We start from the raw sequence: 26757 nt of genomic DNA on the forward strand, positions 1-26757 counted from the left end.
GTGTCTGAGCTCAGGGCTCTAACATTGGATCCGCCCTACACCATATTTTTTAAGAACAAGATTCAGCTCAGACCCCCATCTGGCCTTCCTCCCGAAGGTTGTGTCGCAGTTCCACATAAACCAGGACATTTTCCTCCCAGTTTTCTACCCCAAACCTCATGCAAGTAGCAGGGAGCAGAAGCTCCACACTCTCGACGTCCGCAGAATGCTGGCCTTTTACATCAAGAAGACAAAACCATTCAGGAAGTCGGTACAGCTCTTTGTCACAGTAGCGGACAGGATGAAAGGTCAACCTGTTTTGACACAGCGCATTTCATCATGGATTGTGACCTGCATTACTGAGTGCTACAATCTAGCAAGTATCCCAGCGCCCCCAATAACGGTGCACTCTACAAGAGAGCAAGCTTCATCAACAGCTTTCCTGGCTCAAGTCCCCACCCAGGAAATCTACAGGGCAGGTGACTTGGTCATCAATACACACTTTCGCTGTGCATTATGCGATTACTAGACAGGCCAGAAATGATGTGGCCTTTGGTAGAGCAGTACTCCAATCAGTGGACAGCTCTGACCCCACCTCCTGAATTTGCTTGGGAGTCACCTGATTGGAATCGACATGAACAAGCACTCGAAGAAGAAAAAACGGTTACTCACCTCTTGTAACTGTTGTTCTTCGAGATGTGTTGTTCATGTCCATTCCAATACCCACCCTCCTACCCCTCTGTTGGAGTAGCTATGAAGTCGGAACCGAAGAGTTGGCAGGTCGGCAAGGCTATATATTAGGCACCATGAGGGCGCAACTCTAGGGGGTGCCCAGGCCGACCCAATAGATGCTGCTAAGGGAAAAATATTCCAGCCAACAGGCACATGCGCATGCACACACCTGACTGGAATGGACATGAACAACACATCTCGAAGAACAACAGTTACGAGAGGTGAGTAACTGTTTTTTTCTTGATCTTTGGTAGTAGCGTCAATGCAAGAAAGGTCATGACAGCAGGGATGCCCAAAAACAACTCCAAAAGATAATGATTTGAAAAAAAATGTATTTAGCAAGAAAAAATACTCATCAAATCTGCAAATTCATATTGCAAATTATCATGAGCTCCTAGAAAAGTTTGATTGTCTTAATAGGGACAAACTATCAGAATTTATTTAAAAACTCCCTCAATAAAATAGGGAGAAACTGAAATCTTTGTAACTGAGGGACAATTGGTGACTCATACATCACTACATAGCATTAGATATGTTGGCCACTGCAGTACAATCAATGGCTACATCCATCGCCATGTTCAAGATTTCATGGTTACAATTTTCAGGCATACCAAAGGAGCTTGAGATAAGTGAGGACTTCCTATTAAAAAGTTGTTACCAGTCCAACGCTAGAACCAATGAAGACCTGCACTCTCTGCGTGATTTGAGAGCCACTCTCAGTTCCTGGCAGTTTACATGCCAGCCCGTAGAAAGCAGCCAGGTCACAAAGTTACTCTAGATAAAGACCTATTATTACAAACCACTAAAATCATCAAAGCCATTGGGGAAGAAATAGAAGGCCCTCTGTCTCTTCCTCTGCAGCTGCACATCCCATGTCCACCTCAAAGCAGCAAGTTTGATGCCAACTTCAAGAGCCATGCGGAGACTTTTGAGTATCTATACCCTTCCCTCTATTTTTTTGACACCAGCTTTTGAATTTTTAGAAAGCCTGGAATTGAATTACCTTAGACAGTTGTGTTTTAGGGGTGATCAGTGTGGGGATTCTATTCAATTTCAGTCTCTTCCTATCTCCTTCCCCCCTTTCCTAGCCTCTTTGAGGGCCCTCTCATGAGATATTATTAAAGTAAGAAACATCTCCCTTCTAAATCTCATCACACTGGAAGACCTGCCTCTGCAGTTCAGAGGGAAAGTATTTTACTCACATTACTTTCTTATTCTGAAGAAGAAGGGGAGCTGGTATCCAATCCTTGATTTGAGGTTTATCAGCAAGTTCATCTACCATTTTTAATTCAGGAGGGTAACCCTAGGCTCAGTATCCTTAGATTTCTTAGACTGGTTTGTGGTTCTCAGTTTCTAAGAAACATACTTTCACCTATCCATTCACTCAGCACACAGAAAATACTTGAGATTCTAAGTGGGAACTTCCCACCACCAGTATTGACTTCTGCCCTTTGGTCTTTCAGCTGTACATACCAGAGAATTTGCCAAGTGCATGGCAGTCATGGTGGCCTATATAAGGACCTACGGGAGTCAGATATACCCAGACCTCCATGATTGCCGTGTTCAAGGAAGTGAATGTTCCATTCACAAAATCCTACATCTTTTCACCACACTGGGTCTCAGGAAAAACAAAAAAAGGTCATTATTGCTGTTGACCCAGAAAAGAGAGTTGATTGAGGTAGTGCTGGTGGATTCCACATCAGCTGAGTTTATCTGCCATAGGGAAGACTCAAGACCATACTAGATCTCATCAGCCAGCTGTAGGCTTACCCACAAATGTCTGTAAGTGTATGCCTTAGACACCTGGTTCATGTGGCCTCTTAAGCGTACATTATACAGCATGCTAGACATCTCCTACATTCCATGCAAGGGGGGTTGAAATCTGTGTATCTACCCAATAGACATCACATGCACATGAGGGTTCAGGTTCCTCAAAAAGTCTTGTATCATTAAACTGGTGGAAGGACCCTTTCCAGGTATGCAAGGAGTACTGTTTTCTCCTCCCTCCCTACCAAGAAACTGGTCACAGCTGCCTCCATACTTGGGTGGGAAGTTCACCTAGACTCCTCACAGACACAAGAGTTCTGGATTCCTGCAGATACTCACCTTCAAATAAAATTTCTGTAACTTAGAGCTATTTGTCTAGTGTGCACAACATTTCTTCCCATGGTACATAGACTAAAAGTCCAGATAATGACAGACAACACAAAACAATGTTTTATGTCAACAGACAGGGAAGAGCACATTCATTCCTTCCTCCCCCCCACACCCACCCACACATACACACTTTGCCAAGAAGTTGTTCATCTCTGGAACTAGTGCATTCGTCACTGAATCACACAAGTAGCTCTGCAACTACCAGGCTTGCAGAATGTCGTAATGGACCAGCTCAGCAGGCAATTTGCAAATGACTGCAAATGGACTGTCAAAGACACCATCCTACTGAGCAGCTTTGCAGGTGGGGATACCTGACAGTTGACCTGTTTGCTTCAGATTGGAACAAGAAATGCCAAACATGCTGTTCAAAGGAAGGCCTGAGTCCAGGCTTCCTGTTGGATGCTTTGCTTGTCTCATGGTCTCTGTTTATCCACCAATTTCTTATCTACCATCCCTGTTAATACTTAGGGTACTCAGCAGGACTCAGCATTAGTGATTGTGCTAGCCCCAGCTTGGTCCAGACAGCTAATTAACCTGTCAACTCACCCTCTGATAACATTACCTGTCTTACTTGATATGATCTGATCTTCCAGAACAAAGGTCAGATCCTTCACCCAAACCCAGCATCACTGCATCTGACAACATAGATATGGGCTGATCAATTACTGTCAAAAGAAGCTGCTTCTTCTGATATCCATGATACTGATACACAGCAGAAAGGACTCAGCTAGACTGACCTATTCAGCCAAATGGAAGAGATTCTCTCTTTGGCTCTATAATGCCACTTACCTCCCTTAGAAGCCCCATACCTACTATTCTGGGCTGTCTGCTATCACTAAAGCATTTAGGGCTATCCATCAGCTCCATACGTATATATTTAGCAACAATACCCAGTCACTGTCCTCCACCATATTTTATCACCCTATAATTGCTTAGATTTCTCAAGGATCTTATTCGTACATTTTCCGCAGTCCAGGGGCCCTCTCCTTCAGGGGACCTTAATGCAGTCTCAGCAGAACAATTTGCTGTCTACACTGTCTATCCATGAAAAGGGCCTTTTGTAGCTATAACATCAGCTCAAAGGGTAGGGGAGATTCAGGTCCTCATGGATGGTCCACTTGACATGGTGCTCCTTGAAGACAAAGTGACCCTGAAGCTTAACCCTAAATTTTAACCAAAGGTTGTTTTAGATTTTCATCTGAATCAGATGATTCACTGTCCAGTTTTCTTTCCAGGCCTCACTTAAACAAGGGGACGCCAAAGTGCACACCCTTGATGGGGTTAGGGCTCTTTCATGTGATCTTGACAGAACAGGACCTTCAGGAACTCTCCCATGCTGTTTGTAGAATTTGCTGATAGGATGAAAGGTCAGACAATATCCACCCAAAGACTATCTAAATGATATCTAACTGTATTAGATCGTGCTATGAGTTAGCAAAATTAGCCTAGAGCCCACTCCACCAGGGCTCAGGCAACTTCTGCGGCTTCTTTGGGAAGCATATCAATTTCAGAAATGTTCAGGGCAGCTACATGAGAATCAGTGCACACTTTTATCCAGCACTATTCCTTAGCTGAGACCTCAAGATTTGACGTCCTCTTAGGCAGACCTGTCTTGCAACCATTATTCAAATAGGACTCCTAGCACTCACCTTCTGATTATGAGGTCCTTGCTTGCTAGTCACTAGAAGTGGAATCCATGTTGACAATCACTCAAAGAAGAAAAAATGATTACTTACCTAACAGTAACTGCAGTTCTTTTAGATGTATTGTTCCCATTGATTCTCTGACACACCTTCCTTCTCTGCTACTTCAGAGTCCTATATCACTTGAATTCTGTAATGGTAAAGGAACTGAAAGATGGTAAGGTCCATTCCACCCTTTATGTCCTTCTAGGGTGTATTTGCAAGGCCATCTAGAGCACAGCCAGAGCCCCAATAGACACTGCTGGCCAAAAAAATCCAATCTCACATGAATGGGGGGCCTGTGCACCAGACCAGAAGTGTAATCTATGTAGACAATGTATCTCAATGAACCATGGCGACTGTAAGGTAAATAACCTTTCTTTCTTAGGAAAGAATGAATTATATCTTACAATCATTGTGAACTTGTATATTGCATCTTATTTTTCAGGAATAATTGGCTGTGGATACTTTCATCCATGCAGAAAATTCAATCCTGAAATATGTGACATGATAAAGAAATTAGTTCCAGCAGGCAGAATATTGTGGCAATGGACTAAGGTACAGAATACAGGAAATAATGGAGTTGTATTCACTATTTATTAACAGGGTGCCTATTACCATAAGTTAGGTGCTTATTTCAAAATTTTAAAAACATATGTTTCATAAAACTACTCACAGTGGTTACCCACTGTGATCAGCGGTTAATGAGGTGAGAAAATGTGGGTGATGCTCTTCCAAACTATGCTCAAAAATAAGATCAACCCACATGAGATGCCACTCAGTAGATTACGCAAATGTTCCAAATGTGATCAAGAATGCTTGCTGGGCCCTTTGGGCTTGGCTTTCCCAAAATGGGATCTGCTTGCTCTGCTGGGCTCTTCGTACTGGGCTTTCCCTTGGTGAAACTCATATGCTCCACTGGGCTTCATGACCATGGCTCCTCTTAGAGGGGTCTCAGATGCTCCACTAGACTGTGCTAGGCTCTTTGGGTTAGGGCAAAGTGGTGGGGGAAAGTGGTGTTACTCCCCAAGTCCACTCACTCATGGCACCAATGAGCTGTTACTCACAATAGATTATGCAGCTCTTTATAATTTTATCCTTCCTCTTTTTTCTTGGGGCTTCTCCACACACAAAAGTTGTACCATTTTCACTATATTGGCATAGTTAAAGCTGTACAACACCGCTAGTGTGGACACAGTTATATCAATATAAAGGTATTTTACACTGGTATAGCTATTTTGGTTAAAAAAAATTAAGTTATCCCTAACTAAAATCATGATACTGGTACAAAATTTGTGTAGGTCAGGCCAAAAGTACTGACTTTCACTGCTTATCAAAGAGAAAGTAAACATTCTTATATTGAGCATCTGAGTTAGCACCCATTGAAATAAATGGGGTAGTTCACACCTCTAAAAGTTATTTCAGATTCTGCAAAAGCAAGTATACATCATTGCATCAGTTATACCCTGTTCACATTTTCAAGACACTCTCAGCAACCAAAAGATCTAGAAACTTACTTTTTTTAAAATTAAAGCTTAGTTCTAGTAAGAGACCAATATGGCTCCCTCAGGAGCTCTTTAATAACCTGAAAATTAAAAAGGAATCCTACAAAAAGTGGGAGCAAGGACAAATTGCTAAGGATGAGCATAAAAGAGTGGCACAAGCATGCAGGGACAGAATTAGAAAGGCTAAGGCACAATATAAGTTACAACTGAGAAGGGACATAAAATGCAATAAGAAGAGATTCTATAAATACATTAGAAGTAACAGAAAGATGAAGAAAAGTGTAGGTCCATTACTTAATGGGGATGGAGAGCAAATAATAGATGACACAAAGAAGGCTGACATCTTGAATACCTTTTTTGCTTCAGTCTTCACTATAAAAGCTAATTGTGATCAGATGCTTAACGTAATTAATATTAACAAGGGGGAAGGAACACAAGCCAGAATAGGGAAAGAATAGGTTAAAGAATATTTAGATAAAATAGATATATTCAAGTTGGCAGGGCCTGTTGAAATTCACCTTATAATATCTCTGAACTACTTCACGATTATCTTTAGAACTCAGACAAGTGAGGTTCCAAAGGACTGAAGGATGGCAAACATAATACCTGTCTTAAAAGGGTGAAAATAGAGGACCAGTGGAATTATAGACCCGTCATCTTAACTTCAATACCTGGAAGGGTATTGAAAAAATTATTAAACAATCCACTTGTAACCATCTAGAGAATAATAAGGTGATAATTAATGGCCAACAAGAAAAATCATGCCAAACCAACCTAATTTCATTCTTGACAGTGTAACCAGACTAGTGGGTAAGGGCAAAGTAGTAGACATGACATACCTTGACCTTAGTACGGCTTTTGACACATTCCCATTCTGATCTGACATTCTCATATACATTAATATGGTATAGATTAAATTAAACTGGGAGGACATATCAAACAGGGTCACACAGGGGTCTGTCCTGGATATAGTTCTGTTCAACATTTTGATTAATGACTTGTATAATGGAGTGGAGATTACATTTATAAATTTTGCAGATGACACCAATCTGGGAGGGATTACAAACTATTTGTAGAGCAGGATTAGAATTTAAAATGATTTTGACAAATTAGAGAATTCGTCTGAAATAAATAAGATGAAATTCAATAGGGACAAGTGAAAAGTACTACATTTATGGAGGAAATCTCAAATACAAAATGGGCAATAACTGGGTAGGCAGTGGTACCGCAGAAAAAGATTTGGGTGTTATAGTGACACACATTGTCACTCTATCCCCCACAAAAAGTCACAAATTGAATATGACTCAACTATGTGATACTTCTGTGAAAAAGGTAAATGTCATTCTGGGATGACCTCTAGGGCACTCCTGTGGTGTGAGGAAAGGAGCCTCTCTCATCACAGACTTCCTTCTCTGCTGTCTGGGCTCCGAACCTCATTGTATCTGAAGAAGCAGGCTGAGCAACTTGGTTTCTAAACAAAAAGGAAAAACAGAGTAAAGTATGGTTTCAGAGTAACAGCTGTGTTAGTCTGTATTCGCAAAAAGAAAAGGAGTACTTGTGGCACCCTTAGAGACTAACCAATTTATTTGAGCATGAGCTTTCGTGAGCTACAGCTCACTTCATCGGATGCATACTGTGGAAACTGCAGAAGATTGTCTTTTGCAGTTTCCACAGTATGCATCCGATGAAGCGAGCTGTAGCTCACGAAAGCTCATGCTCAAATAAATTGGTTAGTCTCTAAGGTGCCACAAGTACTCCTTTTCTTTTAGAGTAAAGTATGTCCTTCTGCTTCTCCAGAAGATCCAGCTTGCAGACGTTCTTCAGCCATTCTCCCAGTAAGCAGCCCCTGCTCTCTGAATGCGACCCTTTACTAAACTTGGATCATCCCATCTCTAGGTTTGGCAGGTTTCACATGTATGCCAGGTTGGGATTGACTGTGCCCAGAGGAGCTTTTTACCCTCTTCCTGACTGTGGTGGGAACCCATTAACAACTGTTGTAAGACACGGGATATAATTGTGCCAATCTAGTTGGCACTGGTGAGGCCTCAGCTGGAGCATTATGTCCAGTTTTGGGCACCACGCTTTAAGAAAGATGTGTACAAACTGGAGCGAGGCCATAGGAGAGCAACAAAAATGACAAAAAGTTGGAAAACATGATTTATGTGGAAAAGTTGAAAAAATTGGTCATGTTTAGTTAGAGAAGAAAATGCTGAAGGGGGACTGGATAGCTGTCTTTAAATATAAAAGATTATTATAAAGAGGATGGTGATCAATTGTTCTCCATGTCCACTGAGGGTAGGCCAAGAAGAATTGGTATAGTAAGCAGCAAGAATGATTTAGGTTAAATGTTAGAAAAAAAACGTTTTTCACTGGAACAGATTATCTAGGGAGATTGTGGAAATTCCCATCATTGGAGGTTTTTAAGAATAGGCTAGATAAACGTCTGTGAGGGATGGTGCAAGTAAATGTCAGTGCTGGGGAATGGACTAGATGACCTCTTGAGATCCCTTCTAGCCCTACATTTCTGTAATTCTATAATTCTGAAAGATAAGAAGGCACCATGAAAGAGGGGTCAATATGTGAGAGAGGTCGAATCTGTGCCCTGATTATGATATACCTTCATCGCCAAGTCATTTCCATTTTCTTTGTGGGCCAGATTCTACTCTCATATGCTTGTACACAGAGTTTTTGAAATACATGACAGTGTGAACTGGAAATATGCATCTGAACTCATTAGAAATACTTTTAATAATAATAATAAATAATAATAATATTATTCCTAAATCTTTAATAGATTTTGTGTATGTTTGAAAATCTTTCCCTCTTTCTCACCTGCCAAGATGTGAGTTCAGATTTCTATTTTTCTCCTGTTGGAGCTGATTGGGTTTCAGACATCTGAAGCCTTATAAGGAATGCAGTTGCCTTTTTGTAAATGTGTTTTATATTAACAAACCTTTCAGGAGAAACTGAACCATGAACATGCCACCTTGGCAGTCAATGCATCTTTGGGCCTATTTCTGATCTTGGTAGTACAAATGTAAATTCTGTAAACAAAAGAGTAATTTAAGAGGGATTCGGTGATTAGATCTGACAACATTCCACCCAACTCTAATACTAAAAAGCAAGACAACAGCAAGTTATGGGACACAGTTTCCACTGAGTAACAGGCAGTATCACAAGGAACTTTCTTCTGCCTCCAAGCCAAATGATAAGGAAGCCCTTCAGATAGCATGTTAATCTCTCTCACAATATAGCACACAACCTTAATTACATCCTCAGCAACTTTAGCAAATATTCAGTATTCACATATGTGCACAAGTTAAGTGTGTAGTGGGTCATGTATTTGTGGGGGCAGCATGAGTTGTGATTAAGGTTTTGCATTATATTGTGAGGGAGATTAATGTGTTCTGTGCAGTGTGTCCCTTATCAGCTGGAGGCAGAAGGAAGTTCCTTATGACAATGTCGAGTTTGTTTTTTATTGTCTTATTTTTTCTTAATGTGGAACTGTGCTGTGTAGGCATTGTGGTACAGGTAAGAGGTGTCTCATAATTTGGTATTTCTTTTTTCTTTTTCTTTTCTTTTTTTTTTTAAAAAGCTTTGCCTTGTGGAGAAATATGACAGAGTGCTGGGAATCAGCAGCTGAACCAGCACCCTGGTCACTGGTTAACCAGTTAGGCCCCAGCAAGGGCCTAATTAATGAGAGAAGTTACTGATTACCAGATTGGATTGGGACTGGGATGCTAATGGGCTACTTAGCCCTTTAACAAGGAGACCGGATAAAAGAGCACAGGAAGGAAGCCCAAGAAATTGGGTGGGAGGAAGCAGAAGGAGGTGGGTGGTGGCAGGGAGGGAGGGACTGACTGACTGACAAAAGGGAGTTCTCTGGGCAGAGACACCTTTACTCCCTTTTTTAGGAGAAGGGGTAATGAAGCTGGATAGCATTGTAAATACCATGACTGCCCTGGTATATAAAGGTGGTGGTGTGAACCACTATAAATAAATTGCTTGGTGGTACCTACAAAAGGGAAGATTTCTGAGCCATTTGTGTGAAGCTAAGAGGATGGGAGTGGAGGAATTCTATCACAGGTGGGAGCTTGCCTGGGATCCAGCCTTTATCTGGACAAACAGAGAGTCTGATGGGGAAGCTGGTGTAAAGGTTCAGCAGGCTGGGAGATGGAGGAGGCATTGCAGTGGCTGGTTGAACAGCAGAAGGAAATGCAGAAGGTTTTCCAGACCTTCCAGCAGTCCCATCACGTGGAGAGAATATTCTTTCTCACCTAAGCTGAGCAACAAAAAAGTCTTCAGGAATTTATAAGGGAGTGAGCCCAGGTACAGCAACAACTATTACAAAATGGTTTGAGCCCTGTGACGGGGAGCGGTAATCGGGGTGGAGGGTGGACCTCAGCAGGATTGGCCCTGTGAATAACCCCAATGCATTTTTAGTTACTTTCGAGAGTGTGGCTGTAGATGCAGATGTAGGGACAAGGGAACCTGGGTCCTACAGCTAGCGCTCTAATTAACAGGGGAGGCTCAGGTGACCTATATGGCTCTCAGTGGCAAGCAAGCAAGGGATTATGAAATTGTTAAGGCAGCCATCCTAGACTGGGTGGGACTTTCGACAGAAAAGTACAGGCAAAAATGTCCAGCTGCAAAATAGACTGGGGGTTAAGGTCCCAGGCATTTGCCCAAAAACTGACAGACTGAGACACTTGTTCACTGAGGCCAGACAGTCAAGGTGTGGGCGATATTATGAATGTTGTCATTCTTGAACAGTCCTTCTCTCCCAGAGAATATCTGAGTATGAGTCTATCGGCATCCACCCATTACCCTACATGCAACAATTAAACTAATACGACAGTTTGTAGAGGTGGACTTTGCTACCAGGGGGTGAGGGGGTGGCAGGTTAAGAGGATGGATCTAGGGAGGAAGACTGGAGAAATTACATTCGGAAAGGCTGCCAAGAAGAAGGAGCCCAGGGGAACACTGATGGAGTCTCAGGCTCTTGCGTGTTACCACATGGGCATCAGGGACATATAAAAAGAGACTGCCCATACTTGGACTGTGGGTTTACAAAATTCTGGGTTTGAGCCAGGACTCCGAAGAAGGGAAAAAGAAGGAAATTACTTACCATTTCTGTAATATTGGGGAGGAGGTATCAAAGGGATCTGGTAGACACTGCCATCTCAGCCTGCTCATTAATCAGATGAGAGCTGGTGAAACCCCACTGGATATTTCCTAGAGCAAGAGTGTCACCTGAATGTATACATTGGGATAAGAAACTCTAACCTATGGCACAGATGCCCCTGGATGTTCACTGGAATTTAAATGGAAGTGGCTTGGGGGGAGTGGATGGGTTGCACCACCCCCTTGTGTAAGGCACTGACTGGAACCCCTTCCCACTAGGTGAGCAAAAGGGGCATCCCAGGGGGAAGGAGTGAAATTCACAGGAAAGGGAGAAGAGCTGTTAAATTTAGAAGGGTTGGAAAATATTATCCAGAAGAACACATGCTAGAGAGAGAATAAAGAAAGGGAAATACCCTGAGAGATTAAGGGAGAAGGAAAAAAGAAAAACAAGGAAATGGTTTCAGGGAATGAAAATAACCCCAAATTTGTTAATAGTGGTCAAGCAGTTTCAGATTTTCTGCTTTAGAATGACAAAGGAAGGGACCCCAAGAGCAGTATGGAGTTGTTGGGAGAACAAGTGACCACAGGTAGCCAGCACAAGCAGACCCCTCCACAAAATAAAAGGGGCGAGAACGAAAAACCTGGCCCCCCAGGTTGCCCCCAGTGCAGGGACCTGTGGGCTGAAATGGAGTTATGAGGGCAATTTCCATCCACCAAATGTGATTTCTGTGGGTGGAGAATGCACACCCCTTACAAGGGGACTCTAGGTGACTATCCTGGGAGCAAAGAAATATTGAAGCCAAATAGTGCCTCCAGTAAAGTGAGGAGAGCAAAGGGAATGAAACACCTTTCCAACAGGCAAGGTGCAGAGGTGTGTGATAGAGTGCTGGGAACCAGCAACTGAATCAGCACTTTGGTCACTGTTTAATCAGTTAAGCCCCAGATAGGGCTGATGTGGGAGATTAATTTGTGATTATCTGATCAGATTGGGGTTGAGAAGTTAACGAGCTATCTACTCCATTAACAAGGAGACTGGATAAAAGAGCACAGGAAGGAAGTGCAAAAGGTGGGTGGACAACAGAAAAGAAAGAAAGAAAGAAGGAAGGAAGAGGTTAGCAATGCATAAGAAAAAGGCGTTCTTTAGGTGGAGATACATTTAACCCCTCCCTCCACCCTTTCAGGAGAAGGGGTAGTGAAACTGGATAACATCAAATACCACAGCTGCCCTAGTATGTAAAGGTGGTGGCGTGAACCACTATAAATAAACTGTGTGGGGGTATCTACAAAATGAAAGGTCTCTGAGTAGTCTGAAGCAAAGAGGATAGGAGTGGAGGCGCTCCATCACAGGAAGTCACACTTAACCAACCTTAAACCTTTTAAACAAAGTTTTTGTGTATGGGATTTCCTGCAGTTTTAATACAGCAAGTTCAGGGGTTCATGAAATTGAGAAAGAGATCTCCCCCTACTTTCTCTAAGGTGTGTGAGGATATGAGAGTGTGGGGATGTTTGAGGTAGGAAAAGAGACACAGCAGAATGGAGAGGGAATGGAAGGGAGCTAAGTGTTTAGAAGGGCTCAGCAAATCCATATCGACCCTTAATGACTCCAGTACAATGATGCATTCCTGGGACGAGGGTGCTCTTCAGTGTAGTGTATTTCAACTGAATCAGGTTCCTTGTATGGGGGAAAAGGTGAAGTGAACAATCCCCCTCAAAATATACTTTAGCTGAATTAAACATGCAGTGTGTTGAGAGCCAGGAGACCACGAGTTCAAATCTTACCTGTGCTGCTCACTATTGTTTATATTTCTGTGCACTTCACAGCCTTGATTATTGAGCATACCTATACCTTAAGAGGAGGTCAAATATCAACTACTCCATTTGACACATTTAACTAAAAGGATGCACAAAGTAATTTATAGTAGAGCTGGGCATAGATACCAGCTTGCTTATATGGCCGACACTACACTGGCTCTCAGAAAGAAACTGTCAAACCTCTGTGTTTCTCTATGTAGTCTATAGCTACTGTTCTAACCACTAGACTACACTCCTCTCTGACATCCAAGAACAGAACTCAGGTTGTTCTTCGAGTGATTGTCCATATGTATTCCACCTCTGTTGCATGTGCTTCATGTATGTAAGATCAGATCCTTTTGGCCAGAAATGCTTGGGGCCATGCTTGCACCCCGAGTAAACACCCCCACCAATTAATCTGTGCCCAACCATTATTCTGTTTCTTCTTACTGCCCATGGCTGTGAGATAGAACCCTTAGCAATGTCTGTTTCTCTTGCAGACTGCGTAACTCAGAAAATTTTTCTGTAATACTTAGTTCTGTAAATTAGGTCTTAATATAATTAGGGTAGTGTTTGTCAGTTAGTTAGTGTAAATAGTGTAGGTATACACATTGGTTTTAACAAAAGAAAGAAAAAACCCTATATGTTTCTTCATAGTTTTAGGGAAATTTTTCCTGGTATTGGGGATTTAGCCCTTGTGACTCAACCAAGGCCCCCTGGGTTCAAGAATCGCCCATCTTGTGAGGCATTTATGCCACGAAACAACTGTCACTCAAGATGCCTTTTTTGCTGTGGGGAAGGACATATGCTCTATCTGCTGTTTTTTCTCAAAAAGAATGCAGAAAACGAGAAAGGCTCGCCTTAGACTTTTTCTTTTGGACTTTTTTTTTTAGGCCTACCTCAGAGAAAATAACTCCCTGGGCCTGAACACCCTTTGTGTAGGAATGCTCCTGCTAGTTCTGACTCAACCCCTAGTTCCCAGGCCTTTTCTTCTAAGAAAACCTTGGCTTCAGAGACTAGCAAGACTGCCAAGTCCTCCTTGCCAAAATCTTCTGATCGTCGTAGGAAGGAGCACTGTTCCTCTGTAGAACATAACATGCCTTTTCTGGGTCTTAGTGGGGGGAAAAATAGCTCACTTCACCTCACTCCCTCTAAGGCTGGTTCATGGCCTGGAATGTGTCCCACTGACACCCTGATGAAGACTGGTAGCTGACTGACAGTACTATTTCAGGAGAAGTTCCAGGCTGTGCCTGGTACCAGTTCTGTGGTACTGATGTCAATTCACTCTGTATTGATGACCTTCGGCACCCATGACACTGTGCTGATTATCTCTTTTCCACTCCTCTCAATTCTGACCTTCTCGGCACTGAAGTCATTTGTGGTACCAACTGACCTAACAGAGCCAACTATATTGTGCCCTGTAGTAAAGGTTCCTCCTATGGACCAGCAACTGCCATGGTACCCAGCACTTCTTCACCACTGACGAGATCACTCTTTAGTCCTCCTCCATCCCTGGAGGAGGAATATTCCTTTTCTTCAGTCTCTGAACACAGCAGTGAGGTGTCCCCTGTCCACTCACCAAGGTCTCACTCATATTACCTCTGTTGGTCTGTGGGGGAGTCTAGGGCCTGTTATTTTACGCACAGACTTAGGATCATGGATCCTGAAACATTCATGAGCTAGTCTCAATCACTGGGAGTCTACATGCCAGTGCCTAAGAGAAAGCAAGCCAGGCCTCAGAGTTATTCCACAGAGAGTCCTTCTGCATATTAGTACACTCAGCAGAGAGTCTCAGAGCCACCAAGGAAGAGACAAAGATTTCAGAGATAGAGACCTTCTGCTTCTGTGTCTTCTGCTACAAACCCTGCATCCACTTTGAAACAGCAATTTTGATACTGTGGTCAAGAGCCATTCTGTAGAACATCTGGAAGATCTATATTCTTTTTTGCCCCCTTTTGGAGACTGCCTTTGTTATTTTCAGGGAGTCTGGGACCCCATCACCTCAGACGATTGGGTCGTAGAGATTTTCAGATTGGGGTATTCTTTATCATTTCAGATTCCCTACCTTCACTCCACTTCTCTGTCCTTCTTGAGAGACCTCTCTCACAAGAGACCTACTCCAAACGGTGGACAGACTTCTACCTCTCAGAGCAGTGGAACATGTTCATTTGCAGTTCAATGGGTGGGGTTTTTACTCACGCTGTTTTCACAAAGAAAAAAGGGAGATGGTGCCTGATTCTAGAATTGAAGTGCCTTCATCATCAGCAATCTTAGCCTCTTGATGAAGGGAATATCTACCTTTGGGTGGACAGGTTACCTGGATCATCATCAAATATGAGGAACTATGGACCTTTGAAGAATGCCTTTGCATAAAGGTGTCAGAACTCAGAATGATTTGTTTGGTCTGCCCAGCATTTCTTCTGATGATACAAGGACTGACAGTATGGCAGACTCTATGACAGTGATGATCCATGTGAACAGTCAAGGAGAAGCTCAGTTGTCCCCTCTGCCAGGAATCTGTTTGCCTTTGGAACTGGAGTGTTTGGCATCAAGTCATCCTGATAGCTCTGTATCTGCGAGGACTATTCACAACCAAGACATTAATCAATATATTTTAGAAGTTGGATTGAGATGTCTTTTGTAAGTTATCAGTTTTATTTAATGAAAACCAAAAAATATATGAACTTTTGGTTACATGTTCTAAGTGTTGACATTTTACATACAGGGCTCAATCCTGCTCCCACTGAGATTTTTGCCACTGATTTCACTGGGAGAAGGAGGAGGCCCAGATTGCGATATATGAAAGCAAGTATCATTATTATTTTCAGTGTGTATTACTCTTCTTTCCTTTTAGATGTCTTTGAGTTTGAATAACTATATTTTCGGCTTTAGGTAAAGATGCTGCCCACACCATCCAAGTTTCATTATATCTTCAATCTTCGAGACCTTTCCAGAATTTGGCAAGGAATGTTAACTATCAAAGCAGAAGAATGTGAGGATATCACTACCCTTATGGCACTTTTTAAAAATGAGTGCAATAGAGTCATTACTGACAGGTACAATAATTCTATAATTTTGTATGTATTATAATATTTCGTACTATTGGGAGACCATTAATTCTTTTCGCAGAAGCTCTCCATCTGATGTCAAGGAGAGGTCTGCACAGAGATCCATGTTAGAGTATGTCTTTGGTGTTGATTTAATAATTCTGTAATTTTATATGTTTTACAATATTTAGTAGTATTGGGAGACCATTATATTTATGGTCATATACTCTTGCTCTTTCTTCAGGGATGAAAATCAGCAATATAGGGCCAAGTTTAAAGATGTTTTATTTTTCTGCAACCATCCTGCCTTGTGCTTTTATCCCAACAAATATCAACTTAGGTCTAAATGGGCTAGGTCAGTAATTGGATTGAATAACACCAAAGAGCATATTCTAACTTGGATCTCAGTGCAGACCTCTCCTTGACATCAAAGAGAGGGCTGGTGTGAAAAGAAGGTAGTATGATGACCTACATTTGTACACTGGCCCACAGATCATAATTTAAAATGTAATTTAGTCCTCTCCACAGAATGAGTTTGACTGCCCTGTAATAAACCAATGGCCCCTTTCCCCCTGGGCATGTTCAAATGATTCATAAAACAGAGGTCTAGTTATTAAAGGTCCCATGGCACTATTTTCAAGAATAGGAGCATTAGCTCAGTATAACAAAGATGTGTGGCCACCCTCAGCAATTGACAGTGAGGGACGGCCAGATGCCCCCTGGTGAGTGGAACCAGGAAGGCCACACTCATCACGCCGGAAGCAGAGGTGCGGGACAGGAACAGGAAGAGTAAAAGGCAGGCCCTATAGCTCAGCTGGGAAGCAGCAGCCAGAGGAGACGGATGCATTCTTCCCACTGCTGATGCAGAAGACTTCAGTTACCCTGAGGACTCGCACAAGCTACCAAAGCTGCCAGACCCAGCCAACACTGAGGAACTGTTGGGGTTGCCACTGGCGGTGTACCCTGAGGAGACACCAGACACTCACCACACTGAAGTACCATACCTGGGGAGAGTAGGAAGTAGCCCAGGGAAACTAGACAACCCTCTGGTAGAGTGCTGGCCTGATACAAGCTCAGTGTGTTGCAGGTTGATCCCCACTCAGCCCTGGGCTGGGACATGGTGGAGTCGGGTGGGCTTGTCTCCCCCTACCCTCTGCCACCCCACCCTTGGAGGCCCGTGTCAGTTTACTGCCTGAGTCCTAGACTGTGTTTGGTGCTCACCCCTGCCTAAGGGCCTGGGCCTTGGACTGTTCACTGCTCTACCCTGCCTGTGGGTTGGAGCCCTAGAGACAGCTAATTTCCCCCTTGTACAGACTGCCATTCCAGGTGTGTGACAGCAAAGAAGTGTGGCCTCCCTCAGAGATTGACAGTGAGGGACAGCCATGCACTCCTATGTGCCTACACTCAGGAATCATAGTAAAATTGTAGCTAGAGCAGAGGTGGGCAAACTACAGCCCACGTGCCACATCCGGCCTGCGGGACCGTCCTGCCTGGCCCTTGAGCTCCTGGACGGGGAGGCTAGCCCCCAGCCCCTCCCCTGCTGTCCCTCCTCCCCCGCAGCCTCAGGTCGCCACGCTGCCAGTGCTCTGGCCCACTGCTCCTGCTGGGGAACGCAGCGGTGGGGCTAAGAGCTCCTGCTTCTCTGAACGGCATGGTAAGGGGACGGGGAGTGGGGGGGGTTGGATAAGGGGCTGGAGGTCCCGGGGGCAGTTAGGGGCAGGGGGTCCCAGGGGGCAGTCAGAGGATAGGGAGCAGTTGGATGGGGTGGAGGTTCGGGGAGGCAGTCAGGGGACGTGTGGGAGTCCTGGGGGGCCTGTCAGGGGGTGGGGGCGTGGATAGGGGTTGGGGCAGTCAGGGGACAGGGAGCAATGGGGGTTGGATAGGGGGTGGGGTCCTGGGCAGGTGGTTAGGGGCGAGAGGTCCTGGGAGGGGGCAGTCAGGGGACAAGAAGCAGGGGGGTGGGGGTGAGGCTGTTTGGGGAGGCACAGCCTTCCCTACCTGGCCCTCCATACAGTTTTGCAACCCTGATGTGGCCCTCAGGCCAAAATGTTTGCCCACCCCTGAGCTAGAGTATAGTGATCACAATTAAAAATCAACATTTACCCACAATTACTACTGAGATCTCAGATAATGCAGGTTTCAGAGTAGCAGCCATGTTAGTCTGTATCCGCAAAAAGAAAATGAGTACCTGTGGTGCTGTAAGTACTCCTTTTCAGATAATGTAGTTGTTTCCTATTCTAATTCCCGAGGGAAATTCTTTCATATTTCAAATACCATAGGTTAGTAACTATGAATAAATGTTAACTTTTTATAAACAGTTGTATATATGTTGTATTTCTTCATGTATATATTACAAAGTGAAAGTAGTAATGTTTTGCTACAGACACAACAGGAAACAGTGTGTAATAAAGAATAAACTCTGTCTTGTCTTTCTTTCTAATTAGTCCTAAACTCAGAGGTCTTGAAATGGTACATGCCCTGTATCTTCTTTTGTACATTTATCAGCCATATTTTCAGATCATATCTTCATAAGATGAATTTATCTATGCTAAAATGTTGGGTATATAAACATTACTGTTCAGCACAATAGATTTCACACACTGCTACATATCTACTTCCACTCTGGCAAAGCCAAAAGTATAAAAAACCTATTTCTTTCTCTCTCACACACACTTAGCCTGAGTCAGTGTAAGAGTTTCTGATGTACAAAAAACAAGATTCTTCTTCAGGTAGTGTACCTGTGGGTTCTCCATTTCAGGTGCACATGAGCCCTGAGCCTTTGATCAGAGATTTTTGGTACCAATGCCTATTTGACCTGTGCATGCTCCCTACATGTCCTTGTAGCCTGTAGCTAGGCTATATAGGGCTGTGAGGGTGAATGGCCCTCAGTTCCATCTCATCTGCCTTCGGCCAGAGACAGAGTTTAGTGTGTGCCTGTTTACTCTTTATATTAGTAGTAGTTCTTTATTAGTAGTAGGTTTAGTACCTTATAGTTATTGGAATGGTTAATTTAGCTTTTTCTTATTTCCCCAAAAAAATTATATACATTTTTTGTTTTTCCCCTTTGAGGGGTTCAAACAAATTTTCTTCTGTCTGGGATGCCAAGCTCCCTGGGATTTAAAAGGTGGCTCTCTTGTGCAGAAGCTGTGATGAGCATTCCCAGTGCATATGTTTTTTTGGAGACGCTCATCTACTCAGCAAGTTCAAGATATGCACTTCTTTAAAGGGAAGATCCCATAAGAACAGGGAAATAACATACAGGCTCTTAATAACGTAGCAAGCCCTAAGACCAGCTTCAGGTGCAGAGAACCCCCCTCTACAGGGACCCTCCTCTTCTGTCAGTGCCCCGTTGAAGTCAAGGTCATGGTCACCAAGACTTTTCAAGGTAAAGAGAGCAGCAACGTTCTGGTCTCTGATACTTTCCATGAGTCAGGCCGATAACTGCACCAGCAGTACTGAGAGCTTCCCGCTCCAAGTCTAAGAAGGGGGATAAGAGGTGCAGAACAGAGAGTTCCTCCTCAAAGAAAACTCAGTCACTGGAGACCTCAGGCCCTGAGAGAGGTGCTAGTGAGGCTCTATGCACTTTGGGTACTATGAAACACTTTAGGACTTCAACTAAGTCCCATACCTCAACGGTAAAGGGCTCAGTACTGAAGACGACTGTTACCAAGAGAGCAGCTTCAATGGAATCCGCAGTCCCCTTGGTACCGACACCAATGCCCCAGACAACAGCATTGGGAACATCATTGGTGTACATAGCAAGTTCAGTTGTGCTAGTACCACAGGAGTTCCCATATCTGAACGACCTTAGGGTACCTAATGAGCCTGAATATCTCCTCCTTGAAACTTCCAGACACCTCTTGATCCTAAGGCCTGCTTGGTCACCAATCACTCCTGTTTTGTGAGACCTGTCTCTTTTCCAGCTTCTAGTATCCAGGAAGAGGGATTTTCACCTCCTGTACAATATGTGGAGGAGTAGTCCAGCTCAGACTCAAAACTTTCTGTTCAAGGCTCTCCAGTTTACTCTGGGAGACATTATTCCCTGATGCAGATGCAAGAAAGGCAGAATATCAGATCCCTGCCTATTAACACTTGAGATGACCAACTCTTGATACCTCCCCCCATGCCTTATGGTCTCCTCATTGGCTGTACTGGAATCCATGGGCAATGTACTGCCAGTAATTTCTCAGGGCCCCAATTAACTCCTATAAGGAATAAAGAAGGCCTCGTTACCCGGTATCATCCATCCCCTCCTGCACTGTGAGTCAGCAGAGGAGACCTCTGAGGAGCAAGAGGCAGGAGTGAATACAGAGGTTATCCCCCTTACAAATATATCCTTCTTCATTAGCTGATGAGGCAGTAATGCCACCAGCGCCATCAATAGCTGATGACTTTTGCCAGTTCCAGTACTTGATGAAGCAGGTTGTTGAGACCCTGCAAATTCCCTTCAAAGAAGTCCAAGATTCCCATCACAAGCTGCCTGACATATTGCACGCTTCTGCTTCAGCTTGAGTGGCACTGCCAGTTAATGAAGCCCATCTTGACCGAGCCAAGACCATCAGGCAAACTGCAGCAACAGTCCCCACTACATGCAAGCAAGCTGATTAAAAAAATACTACATCCTGGCCAGGCATTCTGAGTTTTTGTTTTCTCACCCAGCACCAAATTCTCTGGTCATGTGAATTAGGCAGGCAACATACCCAAAAAGTCACCCCATAAGAGCATAAGTGCCATTACAGTTCAGGATAGCTAATCATCAGGCACTGATGTCAAAATATGACTACCTGAACTATGAGTTTAATATTTTTATTGACCATTTGCCACAGAAACACCAAGAACAGTTTAGTGCCATAATAAAGGAAGGTCAGCTCTTGGCAAAAACATCTTTGCAGGCTTCACTTGATGTGGCAGACGCTGCAGCCAGATATATTTTCACCACAAGAGCAATGAGACAAGTTTCCTGGCTTCAATTGTGTGGTTTTCCATTGGAAGTGCAATCCACGGTGGAAGATTTACCTGTTGAGGGTCACAAGCTCTTCACAGATTTCCTGGACGATTTGCTTCATACCATGAAGGACTCTGGGGCAACACCTGCAAATAAGAGAAAATTGGCACAATTTTCTGCCTTCCATAGGCCACCAGAACTACCAGCTAAGAGGTCAAGATTTTCTAAAAAGCAGCCTGCAACTACCTTGGCTGCATCATCCCAGCCATCAATATTGTCCAAACTCCAGTTAGGATGGTTTGGTCAAGAGTCCAAACCTCCCAATAATTAAGGTTTCTTGGCTGCATGACACAACTCCCCTTTTTCAGTTTGGGCATGGGAGGCTATAATATCAGACAAATGGGTTTTGGAAGCCATTGCATCAGTTTATACTAACCAATTTACATCCATCCTGCCCTCCCACCCCCATCCCTCTTTAGGGACCCCTCTCAGAATCATTTGCTGTCACAGGATATCTCAATGCTCCTAAGTCTAGGGGCCATAGAACCAGTTCCACTTCAAGATGGAGGACAAGGATACCACTCAAGATATTTAGTGATACCCAAGAAAAAGAGTGGCAGAGGCCACTATGATATCTCAGACAACTGAACAAACATGTCAGATATCTGAAATTCAGAACGGTGTCCCTAGCAGCTATAATTACCTCCCCAAATCTGGGGCCTGGTCTGTGACCCTCAACCTCAAAGATGCCTACTTCCACGTAGAAATTAATCTCTCTCAGAAAAGATTTATTTGTTTCACATTCAATCACAATCATTACCAATACTTGGTCTGACCCTTTGGTCTGCCTTCTGCCCCAGGGGTGTTCTCAAAAATAATGGCTGTTGTAACTGCCTATATCCTCATGTAGGAATAACTGTCTTTCTCTACCTGGGCAACTGGCTCCTCAGAGGTTGGTCTTATCAGGAAGTGTGGTTGGCAGTTCTAACAACAACTTCACTATTTCGAAGGCTAGGCCTGCAGATTAATCTCAAGTAATCAATCTTGACCCCTATGCAGAAAATACTCTTTACAGGAGCATTTCAGGATTCAATAACAGGCAGAGCATATCTCCCTCCTGACAGGTTCCTTGCTCTAAAGGATCTTATTCAAAAAGTGTAACTCCGTACTCAAGTTCCAGCAAGGGCATGTCTGCAACTGCTGAGACACATGGCAGCTTGCATTTTTGTGACACAAAACACCAGGTTGCACCTTCAGTGTCTCCAGGGGTGGTCAGGACAGTTTGTGTATGAACAAACACAGTCTATACAAGCAGGTATCTATACCCAGCCAGGTCCTAGAGTCACTCACCTGATGGAAGAATCCTTCCAAGATTTGTGCAGGAGTCCTGTTCAGCCAGAATCCCCCTACCATCGTGTTACATCAGACACTTTCCTTTTGGGATGGGGGGGCTCACTTGAATCCTCACACAGTCCAAGGCAAGTAGTCACAATAGGAACAATGCTGCACATCGATCTGTAGGAGTTAATAGTAGTCAGAAATGCTTGAGACCACTTTCTTTCCCTTGTAAAAAACAAATCCATCAAGATCATGACAGACAACATAGCTTGTGTGTTTTATATTAATCGTCAGGGTGGAGCGTGTTCCCACCCCCCGCCCCACTCTGCTCTGAAGGGATAAAACTTTGGAGCTGGTTCATAACCAACCAGATAGTCATCTCAGCATCTTACCTCCCAGGTATTCAAAACATCATGGCAGATGACCTCAGCAGAAATATGTCCCTAAATTACATATGGGAGTTGGATTCAAGTCCTCAACAAAATATTTCTTTTGTGGAGATTTCCAGAGGTTGACCTTTTTGCCCCAGCAGCCAACACAAAGTGCAGGAAATTCTATTCCAGAGGGAACTCAATCCCCAGTTTCTAGCAGATGCTTTCCTCATTACAAAAAGTCTTTTTTATGCATATCCTCCAATTCCTTTGCTTTTAAAGATCTTCATCAATATCCGACTGGACCAACCCAAAGTAATTTTGATTGCACCAACTTGACCAAGACGAGTTTGGTTTCCTTACCTCATCATACTCACCCCTCACCCTCTGTGGCAGCTCCCCTACCAAACCTCGGCTGTTGTCTTAGGATGCAGGTCAGATGCTTCACCCCAGTCTGAACATTCTGCAAGTACAAGCATGGTTCCTCAGTGGTTCTTGGGATTAATGGCAGCCTGTTCATCAGGAGTACAAAATGTACTTTTAAGTAGCAGAAAGGAATCTACAAGACACACTTACCTTCAGAAATGGAGACTGTATCATCTCTGGTATAACCGGCTTCATCTTTCACCTGTCCAGTCATTTTTACACTGTCTTGGATTAGCTTCTGGAACTGAAAACATCAGGCCTTTCTATGAGAGCCATCAAGGTTAATTTAGGGCCTATAACTATGTGCCTGCTGCTACATCTGTCTCTGAAGATGGATTTTAGTGGCCATTAACCAAACTATTCACCTTTCTGTTTTCTTTCTTGAGCTGCATCAGTCTACACAGGAATCTGTCTTTCATGCATTACATGTTAAGAAGTCATTATCCTTTTACTTGGACAGCACTAGGGCATTCAGGAAGTCTCCTAGACTCTTTATTTGTATTACAGATAGGTCTAAGGGAGCCTCTGACTTCATTTTCTCACTGGATTTCTGGATGCGTTTATTGCCTATTATGGTTTGGCTGAGGTTGCACCTCCTCTACAAGTGATTGTGCATTCTACTAGAGCACAGTCTACAGCATTTCCCTACTTAAGGACATTCAATTGCTGAAATCTGCAGGTCTGCAGCATGATCCTCAGTGCATACATTTTTCACCCATTATGCTTTGGTTCACCTGCAAGATCACATGCTTCAGTATGCAACACAGTTCTTACTTTTGTGATAACCTCTGTTCCAAAATTCCCACCTCCATAAGGGGTTACTGCCATGGAGTCGCCTGAAGTAGAACACCCACAGGGACACTACTCAAAGAAGGAGATTACTCATCTTGTGCAGTAACTGGAGTTCTTCAAGATTTGTGTCACTGTGAGTGCTCTACTATCCACCTTTCTTCCTCTCTGTTTCAGGGTTTCCTCTGTGGGACTTTGCAGTAGAGAAGGAACTGAGAGTGGTTTGCCTGCACAGCCCCATATAGCCTCAGTATGGGACACGAGGATATGTAGGGTACAAGTGTGGGTCAAATGGGCATTGCTACCAAAAATCTCTGATCAAAGGCGCAGGGTATCTGACGTGGAGCACCCACAGGAATGCACATCTTGAAGAATGCCAGTTACTGCACAAGGTGAGTAACCTCTCCTTCACAATGCTTGCCTCTGGTAGTCAAGTGGAGGCAGGCTCTAATTTTTATATTCCAATAATCTTCTGGTATAAGGAAGGCGATAAAGTTATAAAAGCTGGAGCTTTCCAAAATACTGATGACAGGATTCTGGTAATATGGATGAAGCAAAAACAGGCTAAATATACATTGGCATGTAGACTGCAGCAAATGATAGCTAAAACACACACAAAAAGTTAAAAGTTACACATTGAGCCTCTCTTTCCCCCATTCCCTCAGCCTGTTTTCCTTGTGTCCCTATTCACAGAGCCTGTCCCCTTTCTCTCCCCTGGTCCCTCTTGAGTCCACGCACCAGGCTGTCCTTCTGACACCCATCTCTTCTCCCATCCCATTTTCTGAACCTGTTCTCACTTGAACTGATACCTCTAATAGTTTCTATCTAAAGCCCCTTATATAGCAAGCATGCTTCACCATGAGTCTCTGTCTCTGCCAGAAATGTCCTGAATCCATTGGCTGCTGCCTCTCCCTTCTCCCTAGGGAGCTCCACACTGTCTGAATGTCAGCAAGGGAGAACTCTGGGTGGAGGAAGGCAGACAGTTTCCCTGAGCTCAGTGCTGGTGCCACAGTAGCTCTTAGGGGGTAGGAGGAATCACTTAGTGGAAAAACCTGCTTAGTTCCTATCGCCCCTCTGGATGCACAAGATTCCAGCAGAGTTGAGGGAGTTCATAGAGGAAATCTAAAATTCTATGCAGCAATTTGCATTTTCTTAATTTTCTTAATCTCAGGATTATAAATGTAACCCTTCTGCCAGGCCAAGTTGATAGCAGCAAGGGCCGGGTTCAGTTCAGTACGCAGGGGTTCCCTCTCATCAAAGCAAATGCAAAACTGGCTTGAGCCCCCACCCAGTGACCTGGGAAAATCTTACACACCCCCTGGGCGCCTCAAAGAGGCAATACTTCCCCTCTCGCAAGCACAGAGTCTCGGTGTAGCAGAGAATCTTTAATAACATGAGGTAAACGACATCAGCGTTAAATTGGGGAAACACCACAACTAGTGTTCATTAACCAAACCATGAGCAAAGACCCACCCCAGCAAATTGGGCCACATCCTTTCCCTCGGGTTCTTGAGTCCCAGAACCCAAACGTCTCTTGAGTCCAGCAATCCAAAAATCACCCAAAGTCCAAAAAGTCCAGCCTCAGAGTTCAAAAGTTCATCTGCAGAGTGTTACTCTCCAGTCTGGCTAAAAATGTGCCTGTGTGGGGGGGGGGAAAGAGGTAAGGGGCACCTTACGTAACCTGAAGCTGACTGCCCCACAGGGCTCTGCTCCTCCACAAACGGCTCTGTTCCGCTCTGCTCTCTCACGAACGGCTCCGCTCTGCACAGCTCCGCTCCGCACAGCTCCACTCCGCCGTCTCACAAACGGCTCCGCTCCGCACAGCTCCGCTCCGCACAGCTCCACTCCGCTGTCTCACGAACGGCTCCGCTCTGCACAGCTCCGCTCCACCCTGCCCAGCTTCACTCCGCCCCGCCGTCTCACGAACCGCTCCACCGTCTCACGAATGGCTCCGCTCTGCACAGCTCTGCTCCACCGTCTCACAAACTCTCCGCCAGCCTATCAATGAACAGCACCACTGCACTCTAGATCTTCCAGCTCCCCACTACTTGACACAGTGCTCAGTGATTTCAGCTCATAGTAGTGGGAGCCATAGTGCTGGTGCACCATAAGGCCAAAGTGAATACAGCACAGTACCTGTAGCAAGACTCTTAATAGACCCAAAATTAGCTCTGACATTCCACAGTGGAGAGAGACAGAGGTGCAATTGGTGTTTCACGCCCTCACAAAGGGGCCCACACCACCAGGTACTAATACCTGTCTCAAGCCTCTCTCCCTTCACAGAGTTTTGGAACCCATGACCCTTGCCTAGCGAGTGCTACTTAGTTGATAGTGAGTCCCTCCATCATAACAAAAGGTCGAGTACAGTTCCAAGCACAGTTCCCATAATCAGGGTAAGAACAATTTATTCTTCCTGCCCCAATAACAGAGACACTGGGGATCCCACAGCAGCCAAAGTGACCATTTGGGCAGCTATGGCCTCATGCTAGGTGGGGTGGGTGTGCCTATGCAAATGAGATGGGCCCCTGAAGTTGTTTTCCACAACTTGCCATACCTCAACACCAGATATCAGGGTGGAGCTCATCCTGACACTGCTTACATAAATGGAAGTAAGACAAGAGTTTCCTGCTCCAGCCAGACACTCTCATTGCCCCCATAGTATGAGAAAGACTACTCAACATAAATCAATTGTAGAGTACATTATCTGTTCATAAATTTCTTTGTGCCCTAAATTATGCTTACTGCTGCACATTATGAGAAACAAAAGTATATATTTGTACAGACATTAGTGCCTTGTTTAATGGAAGAAAGATGACACTCAATTTGAATTTGAAGTCAGGACCATATCCATTCATAAATGCCGTGAAGCTT

General features: G+C 44.1%; 1 protein-coding gene across 1 annotated transcript in view; it reads left to right on the forward strand.

Annotated features, from left to right (window-relative positions):
- Positions 1–26757, forward strand: part of DNAH8 (dynein axonemal heavy chain 8) — a 598059-nt gene that overhangs the window by 452669 nt on the left and 118633 nt on the right. The window contains exons 58-59 of the mRNA XM_048843472.2: positions 4999–5108; positions 15863–16026. Coding sequence (XP_048699429.2) covers positions 4999–5108; positions 15863–16026 — 274 coding nt within the window. The remainder of the gene's footprint in view (positions 1–4998; positions 5109–15862; positions 16027–26757) is intronic.

Source organism: Caretta caretta, chromosome 3, assembly GCF_965140235.1.
Source record: "Caretta caretta isolate rCarCar2 chromosome 3, rCarCar1.hap1, whole genome shotgun sequence".
NCBI lineage: Eukaryota > Metazoa > Chordata > Testudines > Cheloniidae > Caretta > Caretta caretta.